Genomic DNA, 18559 nt, shown 5'->3' on the forward strand with positions numbered 1-18559 from the left:
GCATAGAAATTCCAAAATATCTGATCTTAGTTGATTCCTTGTTTGTACATGATTATGAAGGTTTTTTTTCTCTATGAAGGATAAGAAGGTAGAGACAGACAGACTTTAGAGGAATTTTATCTTCCTACAGGGCCACTGTTTATTTATTCTGCCTGTAGAACTATAGGTCCCCCAGGTAATCAGCTTAAGGTTGTGCAAATTCCAGGTGTGCCTTTGCATAAGAATGTTTTAGAAGTTGACAGGATCTCCTGGATAGCTTGGATTTATTTTTGCACTTGTTTGCCAGTTTCCACAGATGTCTGCTCAACTTCCAGTAAGACTGATCAAACAGCTCCATGTGTGGGATGCTGCAAATCGAGGCTATGAGATAACAGTTCCCTACAGGATCAGCTGCATTTTAGCACACTAGGGTGTTGTTGGGTAACAGATCCCCAGCCCTTGCACCTGTCCATTCATCACCTGGCTCTCTGGTCTCGTGGTGTGATGCTGAGGAGTTCTGTATATGCCTGTGTGTGACATCTCATGACACTGCTGCAGGACTATGAGTGCAATGCAGCTGTCAGTACCAGCTGTCAGAAAACATGGTATCCTGTACATCATATAACTGGTTAAGTGGATGTTGAGGATCTTTGCGTTCCCAGTAGCACTAAACCCAATATTCAACTACAAAACATCTTAATAAAAGACATTCTTATATACACTAGAGCCAGAATAAAATGAACACCATTCCCTGGGAATGTTTATGCTAGCACTCAGGTAAGAGGGATTTGGGCTTTAGTGGTACTGCAAACAAATCATGCAATCTCTATGATATGCTTAGTTCACCAGAAAGAGTAAGCCTTTTCCACTATCCTTTCAGTGGTTTGTTTCATTACACCTATAAAACCTTAAGGATAAATCAGAGTAAATAAATAAGCACAGTTGAGTGATATTATCAGGGGCTTTTCAGCATTTCTGCCATGTGAGTTGTATTGGGAGGCCTAATCTGTTTGGATTTGACAATCTCAGAATACTGTGAGATAATTTGCTCCCAAATGATTTCCAGTACCTGTCATTTTTTTTCAGATTCACATTGTTAGTCTGAAGTACAGGCAAATTGCCAGGTTGAAATCACAAGCCCACTGAATTCAGTGACATTTCTGCAGTTTCCAGTAGTGGCAGGATTTCACTACTGTACTTCTGTCTCTTATTTTGTACCTCTCTGCTTATATGCAACAGAGTTCAAGTTTAGAGGTACACATTTATCTGATGAGCAAATTCTTTACTTTTTACAGTCTGCTAGACTGTGAGGGCTATATGTTCTTTAAAACAAATTAATAATTGTGAGTTGATTCATTGTTTTAGTCTCCATGTATTTCCTAAGAAAGTAGTTGTTGGAAACAGCATAGATGTTCTTAGTCTAAGCCCAGGCCTTGAAGCAGTCCTGAGTGAAATCCGTAAATAATACTTTACTTCCATCACTTTTTTTTGTTTGGTTGGTTTTTTTTAGGTTTTTTTTTCCTCTTTTCAAGTCTTTCCCACTCTTATTCCCCTTGGAACATGGAGTCTGCTAATTTATGGAGTATTGTAGAACTTTCTGCAATTGAAAGGGCCTTGAGGGAATCGCAATTCATATGTTAGATACCCAAATTAGACCACTGAGGCATGAAATTTGTTTCATGATGCTGTGATCAGTATTTACTCTTTCGGGAAAGGGAAGACAGAAAGCTGTTTACCTACTGCATGGTGCAGAAAAACATTTTTCCTCATTCCACTAGGCAGCCATAGTCCCAAGTTCATGAGCTGTGATCACAAGCTTGTCAGGTAATCTGACAGCAAATTGTGGGTATTTTCAGTGATACCATTTCAGGTTAAATTCAAATGAAAGGGCTCAAGAATACCACATAGTACCATACATCAAACAAGTTTGTTTTGTCATTGTAATGAGTGTCTGGTTAATAAGGTCATTGGTTAGATTATGTGTTCATGAATTCACATCTCCACTAACTTACGTTCTAAACATAAACATAAACATAACAAAATAAACCTGAATGTCTACAATTAACAGATGTGTCTAATCTGCTTACATTTTCTTTTTCACATCTGTGAACAATACAGGTCATTGCCAGTATGGGATGTCTCTTTCTTTCCTATTGAATGGTCGAGCAAAAATTCCTGTGCTCCTTTCTGTGCTCCCACTGTTGCAAAGAAATGAACAGGTGGAATACTGAACCATTCATGGTCAAATGAAAGCAGCTGAGACAGTTTTCTGAAAAGCCTTAGTGTCCACTAAATTGGCATAGGAAACACAAATCTGTATTATAGGAGAGAGGGGTTACTTCATTTCTGGAAGTAACCTGCTTTTGGTGCAGCATATTGGAGTTGCAAAGAATTGGCTTGGTTTTCTTTAGCTTATGAGGCCTGTTTCTTCATTTTCCCATCCTCATCTGCTGCTTCTCATTATTTGCAGCAGGTTCATTTAGTTGTCTCTGTGTCCTGCTTATCCTTAGAATGATCTACAGTATGATTTACAGGAAATTGCTGTCAAATCATACCCAGATATAATGAAATTCCATTTTAATATCAAACACAATCTTTTGATATTGCAATTGCATTTTTCAGATGTGCTTTGACCCAACGTGAGTAGCCTTTCTTGAGAGAGGCTCCTCAAAGAGTGGAGAGCTATAGCTGATGAAAAGAGAGGTCATCATCTCACAGCAGTAATTTATTTTTCCTGGCTTTATTCTAAACCATGGTTGAAATGTAAATAGTTACTTTAAAATGTAATTCTCAAACACATAAATTTTATTGCAGAATAGAGAACTGAAAGTAGAAATTTGTTGATGGTGAGCAGATAACAATAGGATCTCAGGATATGTCTGACAGCTTTAGTAAGCAGAACCATCAGATTTATCAGTAGCAAGGGACTAATGGATATTTTTTGATAAAAAGGGAGAGGGTGAAATCTTTCATACCGTGGTTTATGCATGCAGGATGTGTACTACTTCATTTGCAGCCAAGAAGCTAAGAACAGTATCACTTTAATGGCCAATCTCTCTCCTACCTTATGTAAATAGTTTATTTCCTGGATTTGGCTTTTCCTTTTGTCTTTCCTGAAAGCTGTCTTTCACCTTATTCAGTGGGGTTTTTTTGGTTTTTTTTTGCATCCTCAGTAATCTTTTGCTGAAGGTGTGAAGACTGTGAAAGATTTTATTCATCTATATACAAAACTACCTGTATGCATTATTTATTACTTTTTCAAAGGAAGAGATATAGTCCTGTGTCAGAGGGAGTTCTGGAAAGCAAATTGTTTTCCTCAGGAGTACACACATACCCAAATGAGAGATATCAAAAACATCCTTGGAAGAATGTAGAACCAGTGAAATTACTCTTGGCAGATGATGAAAATCGAATAGATTTATAGGATATACAAAACTCTGTGTGTGTATGTGTGTGCATGTGCTTGTTATGTAAATTGCATACAGTAACCCAGAGGGTGAACAAAGTTCTAGACTTCCATAAGAATTTTTTTGTTGTGCTGTAAACTCTCTGAGACTTTCTCATAATTATCATTTTCATTGCCAAGTTTTGAAGCACTTGAGGAAAAAAATATTTAGGCCATTTTTGAGTACTAAGATAATGAAGCAGTAATTTAACTGTTAAATCATACACATGTAACAGCTTGGTAACACAAACAGGAGGAACTATTAACGTAAACGTACAATGAGATAGGCCTAAAGATGCTCTTTTTAACATTGAAGTACTTGATGTTTGATGAGTAGGTGCATTTGTGTACTACAGGAGTGCACAAGACCATTTTTCCTCCTGTTTATCAATAACTCAGTCTTCCAAGACTGGTCAAACCATCTTGTTCACTGCAAATTGTCTAGAGTCCATTGCCTTGAGAGAAGCTTTAATGACATCAGTTAGCTAAAGACTTTGCCAAGATTGCATGCATCCTGAAGCATGTGCATCCTGATCTGATTTTTTGTAGATAACCTGAGATGATTTTACTGTTAGAAGAACAATTAAGGTCCTATAAGAAGGGACACTATACGTTAATGCATAGATGAAAGTTTGGGTTTTTCTTTAAATTCCGGTGATTATTTAATATTATTTCCAGTTTTTGGAATGTTAATTTCTTTGTGTCCCCCTCACAACTTGTTTATATTTATTTATATTGTTAATATAAATAATTAATAATATTAATAATCTATTTTTTGCAGCATATATGAAGTATTTTCTGTTAATTGTCATTAATCAATTTTAGGTGTTTTTCAGTAAATGCACAGTAACCTTACCATATAGCAGAAAAACATCTGTAGGAGGTTTGTGATGCGTATAGTGTTTGTGTTAGCCAGTGTCTAAGGACCTGTGATATTTGGTGCAACCTTTTCTCTCGTTATCTGCCTTACACATGAATCATCTGATACATATAATACACTTTTTTACATGGACTTACTGGTTTTATTCTTGTCTGAATATAGGTTTGACTAATGCTTCTCTGATCCTACGATTTCTCTTACGGTATCTTCAGTTATTAGCGATACCAGAGACTAGGAGAAATGAATTAATTGTGGACTGTTAATGATAAATCCCAGTGAACATATGCAAGAGGCAAAATGTCATCTTGAAATTGATCTATCTGTGAAGTGTTTTGACTTCGGGGAGGTTTTGGGGATGGCAGAAACCTTTGAGTCTAGTGATTTTGTTAGGAAGCTGTGTGCAGCTGAACGTGTTTGGAGTGTGGTGGGAATGTACATTAAAGGTGGTTTCCCCCCTAGGGTACCAAGTTTTCTGTTACAGGTTAGCTTCAGCAGCACTAAGTGGTACAGCAGGCTCTGTGGTCAAATGCCTGGTGGTGCAGCAGCTCCTCTCAATCTATAGCCTTCCATGACTTGTATGAGATGGTGCCACTGTAAAAGTGGAGCCAGAAATAAGCCTTTTATTCTCTCTTGGAGAATCACTGAAGAAGCCTGGCCAGCAAAGCTGCTCTGCAGGCTATACCTCCCAATCCACCCAGACTGGAATGTCTGGCATAAAAAGGCCAAATGTTGGTAACCATGAAGAAATGTCAGGGAATTTTGTTATTAATACTAAATTAATTCAGATGGGGGTAGGTGGAAGAATAAATGTCACTTCTATAATTGTGTTTGACTACATCATTTCTAAATGGTGTGGAAGTCTTACTCAAAACACTTGAATTCTGTTGAATTCTGGTGGAAATACTTAACTGAGCAGTTGTGAAGTTTTATGTTATGACATTACTCAAAACCCTTGAATCAGAAACCCTTCAGGCCAATAAGTAAAATAGACCATGTTGGTAGTGATGCCAGAAAAGAAACTTAAGGTGATGTAAGCAAATCTGATTATTTTATTAAAAACCCTAAAACCCTAAGCAACCCTTGATTGAGGAAAAAAGTGGTGTAGATAAAGGGAAGACATGCTTTCCTGTGTAGTGGTGCTGCTCATCCATCAGGTTGCAAGGAATGATAATGGGTGGTGTCCTCCAAAGGCCTTCCTTCATCACCCTGTCTAGCAGAGGTGGAGTCTGCTCAGCCAGGAGAGTGTCCTTGTGACACTGAAGTATGCATTTTGTTTCCAACCAACTGTTCCTGCTTATGAAGGCAATCTGGGCTCTGAAAACTTTTAATAGATGCATTAAAGTTTGAAAGTTTGCTTTTTTTAAACACTGTATACTATTATACACTGGTCCACTGGGACCTTCATTATGGAAAACAGTGCAAAACCTTAAGAGACCTAGGGAAAGCTTGGCAAAGTTTGTTTGCAAGTAACCTGAACAATTAGTGGGTTTTCATCTTCCACATCTGCTGAAATTGCAGGTTATATCTATAGTGTCAGAAGTACCATGCAAGAGAGATGTTATTATTTTTGTATTACAAGTTGATACAAAACTTGAACTCTGGACAAAATTCTTGTGGTAACAGGTAATAATAGTTCTTGTTTCTTGTTCCCTTTCTCCCTGTTTTTGATATCTGTGTCAGGTATTCAGAAGTTACCAAATATTAATGAATTGACTACGTACATTGATTTGCAGAAAATTTGCTGATCTGCAGACAATTATGGACATAACTCAGAGGGGATACACATAAACCTTTCCCTCCCCACCCCCTCATATATATATATTCTCATTTAATGAAGTCACTCATAAGAAAAGTTGATCTGGGATTACTTCTATCAGTCAAACATTTTTGAAATTCTTGTCTGATTTTAAAAATGAGGCAACCCAAGTGTACACTTTTCAAAAAATTTATTGTGATGTGTTAGTCTTCCAGTTATTCTGGAGTATTAAATAATAAAATGGTGATTAGCAGACCTAAGTTAATGAAACAGTTGACCTGTGCCAGAGAGGGCTGATTAAATTCAGCTTTCCTTCCAAGAGTGCAGGATGTTGGACTGTTTCTGGATCCTGAAGACTGCCTTGATATGAAGCACTGTTCAGCAGCAATAGAATTACTTAAGGATATGTAAGAATTAGGGAACTGATGAAATAAATTCAGTAAGTTTTCTGTGCTATGCTGGACCTTTGGGAGGAAGAAACAGTGACCTTTACCATGAATACTGTAGGTAAAATGTACAAAGTTACTGCTGGAAGGTACCTTGTTCAAATTGGAGTTTAGGAGAGGCTTTTTTTAGAAAATAAGGAAAAAAAAAAAAGAATAGAGGCTGTTGAAGCTGTTTTGAGGCAAGGAGAACCAAAGTAAAGTTTAAATTAAATCCAGGGAGAACATGATGGGAAGCAGACCACTGAGGAGGGTGAGTTGTTAAACTGTGACTTGATTACTGTGACTGTCTGAGTAATTAAGACTGAAACACCTCCAGCCAAACCCCTGTTACATGAACAACTTGTGCCTTCCTTACTACTGATTATTACTGCTATAGTGGTCTTTATTCATAAATTGCACTCTCAGTGTTGAGGGGTTTATTACAGCTTTCTTTTCTGCCTCTCTTCTCACCATTCATTCCTCCCATTTGGAAGAATCTATCCAGGAGGCAGTAGCTGAGCCCATAATGATTTGTCATCCTCAAATCTGTGTTTCTTTCTTGGCTGCTTCTTCCTTACCTGCTTTGTAGGACTCAGTTTTGTTTTTGGCTCTGCCTGCTATTCTGCTTGTTTTAAGCTTCAGAACAGACTTCAGGCTGATCCCAAACTTGAATGTTGGAGTTTCTTCTTCCCATGCTGCCTTTCTTCCCAAGATTAACACTTTTGCAGTGAAGGGAATGTAGGACATGAGTGCACTGTTTTTTAAGTCTCCTGTTATGTAGTTACATACAAAAAGCAAAGACCTGCATTACTATGCTTTCTATGGTGTGTACCGATGAAAATTAAGCTAATGGACTCTACTTCCTCATTTTCTTCTCATCACTTTGCTCCTTTCTAGCCCCTCCATGAGACTAGCACCTGCAGATTGCCAAGCCCCAGAGTATTTAAATTCCTGTATTAGTTCCCTTCAGTTTCTAGCAAGGTGTTCATTCTAGCTCTTGGAATTTTGAACACAAATAGAAGGATGATGGGAAGTACTGTACTAAGTGTTGTGTGCTTCAAAGTATTAAAATACAGTATTAGAGTAAGTGACTTTATAAGTAGGGCTGCAAGTTCAACAAAATGCTTAGTGGATACATGGATCTTTGCCATAATTTTTATCCAGAGTATTAAACTCCCTGTTAGATAGATATTTCCTGGTACTTTGTTTTCTCCAGATGTTTCTGAGGCTGTAGTTTCCTACAACTCATTTTATATTCCATTGTGTGCTATTAAAAATGAATGGAAAGAAGATTTGGAATTTTACATATTTTGTAAGCACTGGCAAACTGTTAGAGGATATAAACTCTTCTTAGCTGCTCTGGAATTTAAAGTAAAAATAAGAAATAGATTGAACAGGGGTTTAGTTTTTGGGTTGATTTTTCTTACTTTTAAAATGTCTATGTAATGATAACAGATTTTTCTCCTGTCAGAATGATACAAAATAATTTCAGTATATGAGTAGAGAGTAACTTTGGTTAAATTACACGGAGTTTAATGACTGCAGAAAATGCATTGTCTTTGTTTACTTTCTGTGTTTGTAAGTGTGTCTTCAAATAGATGTCAGTGCTTAATATTTGATAATGTGACTACTCGATGTGCAACCTAAATAATATTTTACAGGACTACCTGAGAACTCCAGCCAATATTTAGGTTTAGTCATAATAAACAGGGATTTCTGGAGAGTTATGTGGTTTGAAGAAAAGGCTCAGTTATCAAACATTAAAATACTGAAAGGAAAAACCTTTTTTGAAAGGTAAAATAATAATAATAGTTACACCTGCGGAGTGCAATTCTGTCTCATAGCAGAATAATTCCAAATAGAACAATAATAATATTTTTCCAGCATGGCCTTATTACTTGAATGGAATATTAACTTACACAGATGGAATAGATATAAGATAATCACAAGATATGTGATGCCTCTAATCTAGACTGACAAACAGTTGTCTTGGTTATGAACACAAATCCAGAAATTCAGAGGTAGTCTTAGTTACTGGAATTTATGAGCTTTGCAAAGCAATTTTCCTGAGGTATTAATTACTATTTTATTTAGATATTACACATATTTTAAACAAAAACTGCTTCTGGTCTTGCTGGTTTTATTTGAGATCCTGCTGGCATAACTCTAATCACTGTTTCGTAAATGTGCATATTTGGAAGTGGGATAATGCAAACTCTTTGTTTTATTAAATGTATGAAAAACTGCCTAATCTGCCAGTATGGACAGGGGGTTACTGATGTTTCCTTATAACTCTCTTCTCTCAAAATTGTTGATACATGCCTTGAGAGCAATTATTGCTGGTGGTGCTGGATGTAACATCCCAGAACTTCAATGCCTTTGAATTGCTGCTGCGTTTTTATTAAAAGTATTTCTGAAAGGTTTAATATATAGATTGTTGCTGCTAAATTGCTGTTCATTTAAAAGACTTAGAGTTAGTTCATTGCTTGTAAGAGCCACTAAGTGTAATTTAAATAACTATCAACCTATTTCTTTTCATTCTAACTTGCCTAAAATGGAAAAATAATGTGCATTTTAAAGTGCTTTAAGCTGTCTGTATATGCATTTAATATGTTGGTACTAGGAATATGGGTTTTTCAAGCTGCATATATCCTGAAGTTGCATTAAGCTTATTTTTATGTGTATTAAATAACTTGCTGTTTAATAGAAAATTTATTTTCACAAGTGACTTACCAGTTACATATTTTCATTAGTTGGCTTAAGTAGCAGTTTTTAATGTATTTTTTAAAAGCTTTCTCTGAGCATTTGAAAATGCACAGGTTCCTCACCAGCCAGTGGAATCTCTTATTTTCATTTTTGCATCTCAGAATTTATTCAATGGCCACAGTTCTTGTGTTCTAAGGAGGTGAGATAGCTCTGCCCTGGGGACGTGGCCTTTGTGGTCCAAGCAGGTCTAACATTAAATGATTATGGCAGCTTCCTCTTTCCAAAGAATGAAGGATCCTGTTCACACAGTTCTTCAAGTCCCAGGGGCAGGAAAAGCTAACAGCCCTAATCAGAAATAAAACCTCAGACTTTTGTGTGGCAAATCAGGGCTAAAGTAAAGAAAGTTAAAAGAACCATATTTTTTTAAAAATTGTATTTAAACAAAACAGAAAAAAAAAATGAAAAAGAAAAAACCCAAAACAAACAAACAAACCAAAACCAATAAACCCCACCCAGAAAACAGGATACTACAAATTTGCTCCAACAACCTGTTCTAGTAGGTCTTAATACCAGTACCATAGTGATATATTGTAAATAATGAATTTCATCCTCCTTTCTGGAATGGGATTAATAAATTATGGATGTGTCATTTTTTTGTTTATTTTTCAATAAAATACAATGTATTTGGAAATATTCCAGCTTTCATGTAAAAAGTGAGAGTTTGTAAGACCTACTGGTAAATTTAAGAATCTCAAAAAAAACCTTGAGATTAAAGTTTTAATGGCTATAGCTAGTAAAACAGCCTAACATAAACACACTCTTACTTGTGGGAGCTCAGATTGTTGCATTCATGAGTGATGGAAACTTCTCTGAATGCTAATGAAAATAGTTCTTCATAAAGAAATTGTAGTGGGATGTGCTAGTATGTTTAATAAACAAATTTTCATTTGATATGTTATTTTTAGGCATTCTAAATGAAATAGCTGTTGGCAGTCAGCACTGAGAGCTTGTAATTTATCATACAGCGACCTGAAATGCTTCTGTTACATACTGGGAAAAAAGATAGCATACCTGGGTAACTTATTGAAGTCATTGCAGTGAGTCAGGGAGAACAAAACGTGAATCACAAATAAAGAGAGTGAAGCTGGATGTGTGGGTATTGTTATAAAAGAAATGATTCTGTATTCATCTATCAAATTGTAAATAGCATTTTTTCAGACTAAAAATAGTCTTCCGCCATTTGTCCACTGGTGAAATAGGAATTTGGGAGAAGTTGTAGGTGAGGGATTATTTATTTTTTTTTATTTTTTTCTGTGCAGCCTTTGTAACTGCCTTCTGTAATGCCTATAGATTGAACTTTTCTTATACTTGAATTCATTACCTTCATTACTGTTCCTTTATGCTTAGGCTTAAATCAATTAGGAAGCTCTCCTACTCATTTGCTATCACCCCAGAAGGGAGGGAAAGCTTGCTCTCTTGGGTTGTATTTTTTCTTGTGGAACGTAAAGCAATTATGTTTCTTAGTCTTTGTCTGTTCCAGACACTATATTTTCCCTGAAAATATTTCTCCCTAAAGAGACTAAAGAAAAAAATTTGGCTTCTTTTTTCTCCTTTGAGTTCTAGTATAAAATGTCATGCTAGTGATTCTGTGGGACTGTTTGAGTTCTAACATATAATTAGGCACTCTAAACTTTGCCTCCATGAGTTCGTAATGTTCAAGAGAAGTCAGTCAAGATAATCTGTATTGATAATAATCTCCCAGATATTTTACAGCTTTGTTATAGTAATGATGATAACAGCTTTTTATTCCAAAGCTCTTTCATGAATTCTGAAGCCACCATTAATAACATTTTCTCACCTGTATTTTGGTAGAGGGCAAATATGCTCAAATCCTCTGTGGAGCCAAGTTGAGTTACATTTTAGGCTCCTCCAGCTTTATCATTTGAGCAAAATGATGTGTGCCTCCTGAAGTCTGATTTGGCTTCTCTTTTTTCAGTTACAATTTTTGGTATGTGAATGGATGGCATGTGTCACAAAGCCATGTAAGTCAATCATTTGATCAAACTAAGATTTCCTATTGTAGAACAGCAGTTAAAACATTCAAAATCAGGTGAGATTAGTATATCTGAGAATCAGCAGAAGGTGAAAAAGATTATGGGACCCAAGTGAAATAGTAATTTATTGTAAGTGCTACAGTGCATTGATTAGTTCCAATTTCCATTCTAAATATGCATGAAGATGGGAAATATGTCCTGTGGGGCTGGGTATTGGAGGAGTTGTCTTCAAGGACTGCTGGCAGTTTCTGTGAACACCCAGACTGTGAAGTTCAGGATTTCTACCAGCCACTTGGGGGTCTGAGGGGACAGTGTGGTAGGAGACAGTTCTCTGTGTAGGGAACTGTATATGCATCAGTTCTTCCCATGGTTGCCCTCTTCATGAACTGAAGATTAAGGCAGAAATTACAGTGGTGTTGCCTAGTCCTTTCCCTTCATCTCTTTCTCCATGAGAACAGCAAGAAAATGTCATTTAAAAATATTTACACAGTTCTTCAGTTGTATGGGTAACTCATAAGAGTCCTGGTAAACTGTGGATGCAGATTCCCCATGTGGAAGGGAGGGTGTACTGTTCAGGCTGTGGAGCAGAGGAGTTTGTTCACACTCCAAATGAGCTGAGCTAGTTCAGGTGCTAGAATTAATCAGTGTGTGGCAGTATGTTTTTCCCTATGGAATAACTTACCCTATTTCTGGGTAAGTTATTATATATAAGGCTTCCTGATGTTGCAACTAGAGAAATGGGAATAGTAATATGAGTGGGTGTAATATAACCTCGAGATTTGGTATGGGATCCTTCAATAGTCTGAAAACTGCAGTAACATACTTCAAAACTGGCTTATGGCTTGTGATTGATCAGTGGTTCTGATTATCAGGGCTAAATAAGTTATTGTATCAGGTAAGAAATAATGTGGCTTTTAAAAAACATTCATTCTCCAAAATCCTAATTAACCCACTGCTTATCTCCTGTTATCTGCAGACATTTTTGCTAGAAGGTTATTACTAGTATATTATTATATTAGTATATTATATAGATATTACTAGTAAAAACAGTAATTTTGAAATGTTTCGTTCCAAGTTTAGGTTTTGGTAGCATGCCACGTCACAGAAGTTGCTTTATCAGCAGCTCAAACTTTGAGGAATCTTAAGGAGCTGTCAATTATCTGAAGTAATTCTCAAGTAATTATTTATGGCTGAGTAATTTTTAAGGCATGATAGCACGTTCTTCTTTGAACATTGTACAAACTTCCTTTTCTTTCACATGAGCTTCACCTCGCCCCTGTTTTCTTTTGAAGGGGAAATAACTCTACATGACTGTGCATTAGAATTAGTATTTATTGTTAATTATGTTGCTTCTTTGGTATAACAGCATGATTAACTTCGACTTGGTTTTTTGATTTATGGATGAGTTTAATTTTGTGTGACTGTTGTTTAAAACTATTTTCTTATAACTTGTATTTTAAGGATACTTCCAATTTAGTGGCAAATAAGATCATAGTAAAATGAGATCAATATTTTCTGTATGTCTTGAACTCTGCAGGAAAAACTAGAAACTCCAGGGCAGAAAAACAGCTGTCACCAGATATGTTGTTGTTTTATAGAAGCTAGATAGTGCAGGACCCTTGACCTTGCTTGAAGCTCCTCAAGTCAGAGAAACCCACTGAACATACCTGGTGTCATTTTACATAGCATCAGACAGTGTGTGTGCCTTCCTGGAGAGAGTGATTTTTGTGAAGTGATAGTTGGGGTTTTCCAGTTTCTCTTCATGTTTCGATAGTGGTTGCAGCCTTCAGTTTGTTGGAATATTGGAATATTCATTGTATGAAAAGTGCATCTTTCTTGTTTGCTTGTTTGGGTTAATGTCAGTAGATTTTGGTGGTTGGTTTGATATTTTTTTTTTCCCATCCTGCTTTCATAAGTTCACATTTTCTGCGGGTTTTGGACTGTTCATAGTGCACAGATCCTATTTCATGGTCAGGTGGAGCATGAGTTCTGATGAGGATTTGAGGGCCAAGTCTCTCTGCCATTATCTTTGTGTCAAAGGACACGGCAAGTTGTCATCTTGGCCTTCTTCTGTCTTTTCCCCTCTGTATTTTCACTCCTTGTTCTCCTCAGCTGTTACAGGACTCATTTTCTTGTGCCATACATGTAATGTGTTGAATTGACATCAACACACTGTGCTGAAACAGAAACTTCCCAGTTTCCAGTGTCATGCTGAGAAAGTTATAGGTGGAGACAGCTTCAGGTCATTTACCTGGTAAATCTGTGCCTGGTCTCTTTTACCAGAATTGCTGGTAACCCCTTGGGTGGGTGCTGCTATGAGAACCATCCACTGATGTCTCCCTGCAAAATGCATATGCCAAGCAGCAGATGCAGGGAGGGAAGAAAAAGCAGACTGACTATGCTGCTCTTCATGGTTTTTTTAAAAATAAATGAATTTAAGTATTTGTGTAAAACAAGCTAAGCAAGTAAATGTTGCATTGCTCTCAAATCTTTCAATCTATAATCTATAAAGAGCTGAAAGTAGCTGTTACAGATTAATGGTTGCCCACTCATGCTGAATGGTTTAACTCATGTGGGAAAGCAGAAAAGTCTCACTGTCACACCTATAAAAGTAACATAAAGACTTCTGCTTTTATCTTTCCTCTCCTCCTGGAGAACTTGAGAGAAGTAAAATGGGTTGCCAGCATTTTTTTTATTTTTTTTAATATGACTAATAATATTCTTTATCTTTATTTTTTTGCCTAGGGTATTTATGTACGGGATGCACCTTTGAAGGACATAAAAGTGTTCAACGCCCGACGATTTGTAGCCCTTTTCAGTGTGGTAAACGCCACGAAGCGCGACGCTGGCAACTATCGCTGCATGATCCGGACGGAAGGAGGAGTTGGTGTGTCCAACTATGCAGAGCTGATAGTCAAAGGTACTTCACCATACAAATCAGTATTTGCATGCTCTGTGTATGGAATCAGGGCTTGCAGCTGCTAATGCAGTAAGAATGTCGCCCATAGACTGTTAAACTTGATAAGAGGTTCAGTAAATAAGTTTTGCTTATGTAAATCTTGAGAGTCTATCCAGCTGTAACAAGAGAGTGATGGAAGAAACCAGGGCTAATTAACTAGGAACTTGTTGATTGCTGTTTTAGATATTTTCCAAAAAAACCCCCCACCCTTTAGACCTGTATATCTTTAAAAGCTTTTATTTAAAGTATGAACATAATAATGGCTACTTGCCTCCTTTGTGGAGATTGTACAAGATTTACATTAAAGTGAACACATAAAATACACATATTTCAGTATATGGAGGGGTGTTTTTAATAACTTTTGGGAACACTTAGATGTAAGTAGAATTGGGAATCATCTGTCACTAGTAGAAGAAGATGCAAGAAAGCCATAATGAAGATCAAACCATTTTCCAAAGAATAGGGTTTTAGTGAATGTGTTGTAGAGAAAATGAAGAGAAACAGAGCAAGAGAAGGATGTTGGAAATAGCCAGGGTACGAAGATAACAAGACAAAACAAATTGTAGAATGAAAACATAGGAGAGCTATTTGAATGGATAGATGAAAAAAGAAACAAATAGAGTGGGTGAGATGAGAATATAATTATAAGGCATGGTAGAAAAAAAATGAGGTTGTTTCAGTCCAAGCATGAAAAGAAAATAAAGTAGGTGGCCAAAAATAGATACATATGAAAGTCAGCAAAGAAAGCAAGCATGGACTATAACCACAGTAGGAATGATGAAGCATCTTTCAGAGCTAACACCAGTGAAAACAAGGAGGAATGAACACTGCCTGAAGGAGGCAGAGAGAGGAGTTCTGGAGTACTGCGTCAGTGATGAGAGGTACAGGAAGCCAAAGGAGTTAATTTCTTCTCAGTCTCTTTGATTCAGGGTGTTTTAATTTGTTAGTGCTCCTTTTGAGGCGCAGTAGATGAAATTATGAAGCGTATCATTAAAGCATTTGTGCTTACCCAGATTCTTTCAGAAAATTTGCACTGGGCACTGTGAGTAAGTGGATAGCCTTAGGGTGTAATCCCATTAACTACTTGTAGAGTGGCAAAGTAATTATGGTAATCCCCATTGCCTGTATTGGAGCTTTTATGAGACCACCTGCAGGTCACTCCTTCTGACCTAAAAAGACCCATTTTAAACATTGTGCTGTAAAACCTTAGATGACTGTACTGAACAGCAGCATTAGGGGCTAATTAATAAATATGCTTTCTTATTGATGACATATAGTTAAGAAGTTGTATTTTCTCATTTTTAGCAGGTTTTCTGCTATATCAGTTACCAGACTTCAAAGATAATGGCTTAATTTCAGTGCATGCAGCTATGCATTTTTTTAATCCATTGCCATCCATAAATCATGAAGAATGTACATATGCCCACACTGCATGTAATGTTTAGTATACTTGGGAACTGCTGATGGCTTAATAATAATATTTGTAAAAACAGTGGTGTAATTACTCCCCCCTCTTTGTTACAAACAACAAATTTAATTCTCTTCTTATTTACGCTGGTGTAACTAAACTGACTTATGAGGAATTTCCTTGGAATTACATTGCTAGAATGACAGGAGAGTCAAACAGAGCATTTATAAGTTAAAGAGAATCAGTTCTTCAGAGTTATCATGCTCTGTTTCATACTGGTTGCTGAGCCTGTAACTCAGGTTGCAAAAAGTTCTGCACTGGAATAGGGCTTTTTTCAAAATATGTTTGCTTTTAAGTAGAGAGGTATGCACAGTAGAGTGGGTTAGAACTCTGTACAACATTCATTCTACTTCATTGTAGAAAAAGTTTCACTAAATAGGAACTTACTCTAAGTAGATTCCAATTATGTGTGTAAGGATTTTTAAGCTTTGTAGTGCTGTTGTGGCATGATGTGTGGCACTGGAGACCAGGTACCAGAACTCTTGAAAAGAACAGAAGGGCTGCTAGTTTCAGGTGATGAAAATCAAATCTGCAATCATGAAGGAATAGGAATGAAATCTTGAAAATGAAAGACATGTAAGAAACTGCCAGGTATTCTTGTTCTCTCTTTTTTTTTTTTCTTTTTTTCTTTTTTACCTGAGTGAGCATGTTATAGCAAGGTTTCAGCAGTATGGAGGGGGAAAAGGTCACAATTTAAGAGCTGTCAGTTCTGCTATTAAGTAATTATAAACATGAATATTGTCTAGTTAATGAGGAAAAGCTTGTCAGTGAACAATTAGACTGGTATTAAAAAGCAGGGGGAGGAAAGAAAGGGGATTTTTTTGAAAACTCGTTTGTGGTAGCTTATATTCCTTTTAGAGGGTGGTGAAGTAAAGTATTGATTGTTCTATTTAAATAAATCCTGAAGGGGAGGTTTTCAATTTACCTGAGCATTTGTTCTGATAAGAAAGGATGAAAAGACAAGTGCCTTGTCATTGTATGTGCTCGAACTGCACAGTATCCTCATCTAAGTTTGTCAGAGAATTGGATTGAAATGTCAGTTTATCTAATGGGAGGCATGAAATTGGCCTTGTCAGATAACCCACTTATTGTAAAAAACATCGGCTCGTATCTAATAGATGACATAAAAGTAATCAAACATTGAGCAAAAGGAAAATAGTCGGGTAGAATTGATTAAATATGTTTGGTGAAGTAAATTAGAGATCTACATGCAGTCCCTAGGTTGAAGTTTTCTAATAGTGGGCAGATCCAATACAGATTAGATTTAGGAGAACAGAATGAGCCTGTCTAGCAGACATCAGATTATTGCAGAGTTCAGACTGCTTATTGAGTTCGAACAAGGTAAACCTAAGTGTCAAATTGGTTAAAAGGAGTTTGGTTAGGTTTTTAAGCAAGGGCATAGAAAGGTAGCCATCTGTAATGCTGGCAGCTTAAATGTCTGCATTTTCCAAGTGGAAAATTTAACACTGGGAACAGAACCAAACCTCTTCAGGACCTCCAGAGCAAAGAATTCCTTCTGGAGGGCAAAGTCATTTTGGCATCAAGACATAGTAAGAAAATATCAACAATTACTTATCTGTGGTATCAGTTGTTCTCATACATTAAATATACACAGATACTTGGCATCTGTTTTTGCTCTCTCCAATTAACCTTTCATGGTGGATCCATCACTGTCTGTACCCCTCTTTTTACCATCAGTGCTGGCATTAGGACTTTCATTGTTGCCTGACAATTCCTATAATGAAGTCCAGTTGCATATGCTCATTTTTTGGCAGACTGACTGGGGGCTTATATTTTTCAGTGTGAGTGTGTGCCTAGAGGTGTTGAGAAAACCTCCATCTAGGAGAGTTGATATACATCATCCATCTTAGCAAACTTGCCATAGGAAAGTGCTGAAGGCTCTGGACTTTGAAACAGTAATATTTTTTCAGGAGGGTACTAGTTATGTCAAGAATGCTGTTTTTCTCTTCCTGTGAAAATCTGTTCTCAAATATAGTTATTTAAAAAGCTATTAAATAAAACCCCAAAAGATCCTGAGGCTTCTTTGAGTTCATCTTTCAAATTCCCCCAAAATTCTAGATACAGTGTACAGAATTTAATTGCAAGCAGGGATCTGAGCTGCTCTGGGAGCAGGCTGGATCCAGGCACAGGGATCAAGACCTATGAGCTTAACATTTGTGTGCTTTTGGTATACAGTCCTCCATCTAACTGAATCCTTGTACTTTGAGAGTAAAATGGTGATGGATTAACAATGTGGATAGTGAGGAGTGCAGGAACAAGAAGCTACATACCCCGATGAGGTTGTTTGTGCTGGGATTGAACAGAAAGGCAAACTCAAGATGTTTTGAAATGAGAGGGAAAGTATTTAAAAATCAGGACTACACAAGTACCGAAAGCTGGGGAGAAAGAGATGGGGGTGCTGGTCCTCAGCCACTGAACCTGAGCCAGCATGTGTCTGGGTGACCAGGAAGGCTGATGGCTCCCTGGCCCATATGTGACCAGCAGGACCAGGGCAGGGATTGTCCCCCTGTGCCAGGCAAAGATGAGGCCAACCTTGAGTGCTTTGTCCAGTTCTGGTCTCCTCACTACAGGAAAGACATTGAGGTGCTGGAGTGAGTCCAAAGAAGGGCAAGGAGCTGGTGGGAAGTTTGGAGAGTGGGTCAGGAGCAGCTGGGGGTGCTGAGGATGTTTAGCCTAAAGAAAAGGAGGCTCAGAGGGGACCTCATTGGTCTCTACAGCTGCCTGACAGGAGGTCGTGGCCAGGAGGGGGTCAGCCTCTTCTCCCAGGCATCAAGGGACAGAACAAGAGCTTATAGGCTCCAGCTCTGCCAGGGAGATTTGGGTTGGACATAAGGAAGAATGTTTCATTGAAAGGATGGTTAAGCAT

General features: G+C 37.3%; 1 protein-coding gene across 23 annotated transcripts in view; it reads left to right on the forward strand.

The window, feature by feature from the left end:
• PTPRM (protein tyrosine phosphatase receptor type M) overlaps nt 1–18559 on the forward strand; it is a 440472-nt gene that overhangs the window by 149772 nt on the left and 272141 nt on the right. For all 23 annotated transcript variants that reach the window (XM_086892393.1, XM_086892399.1, XM_086892410.1 and 20 more), the window contains exon 6: nt 13991–14165. In XM_086892393.1, the coding sequence (XP_086748519.1) occupies nt 13991–14165 (175 nt within the window). The remainder of the gene's footprint in view (nt 1–13990; nt 14166–18559) is intronic.

The sequence above is a fragment of the Cyanistes caeruleus genome, chromosome 1 (genome assembly GCF_971803275.1).
Source record: "Cyanistes caeruleus chromosome 1, bCyaCae1.hap1.1, whole genome shotgun sequence".
Taxonomy (NCBI): domain Eukaryota; kingdom Metazoa; phylum Chordata; class Aves; order Passeriformes; family Paridae; genus Cyanistes; species Cyanistes caeruleus.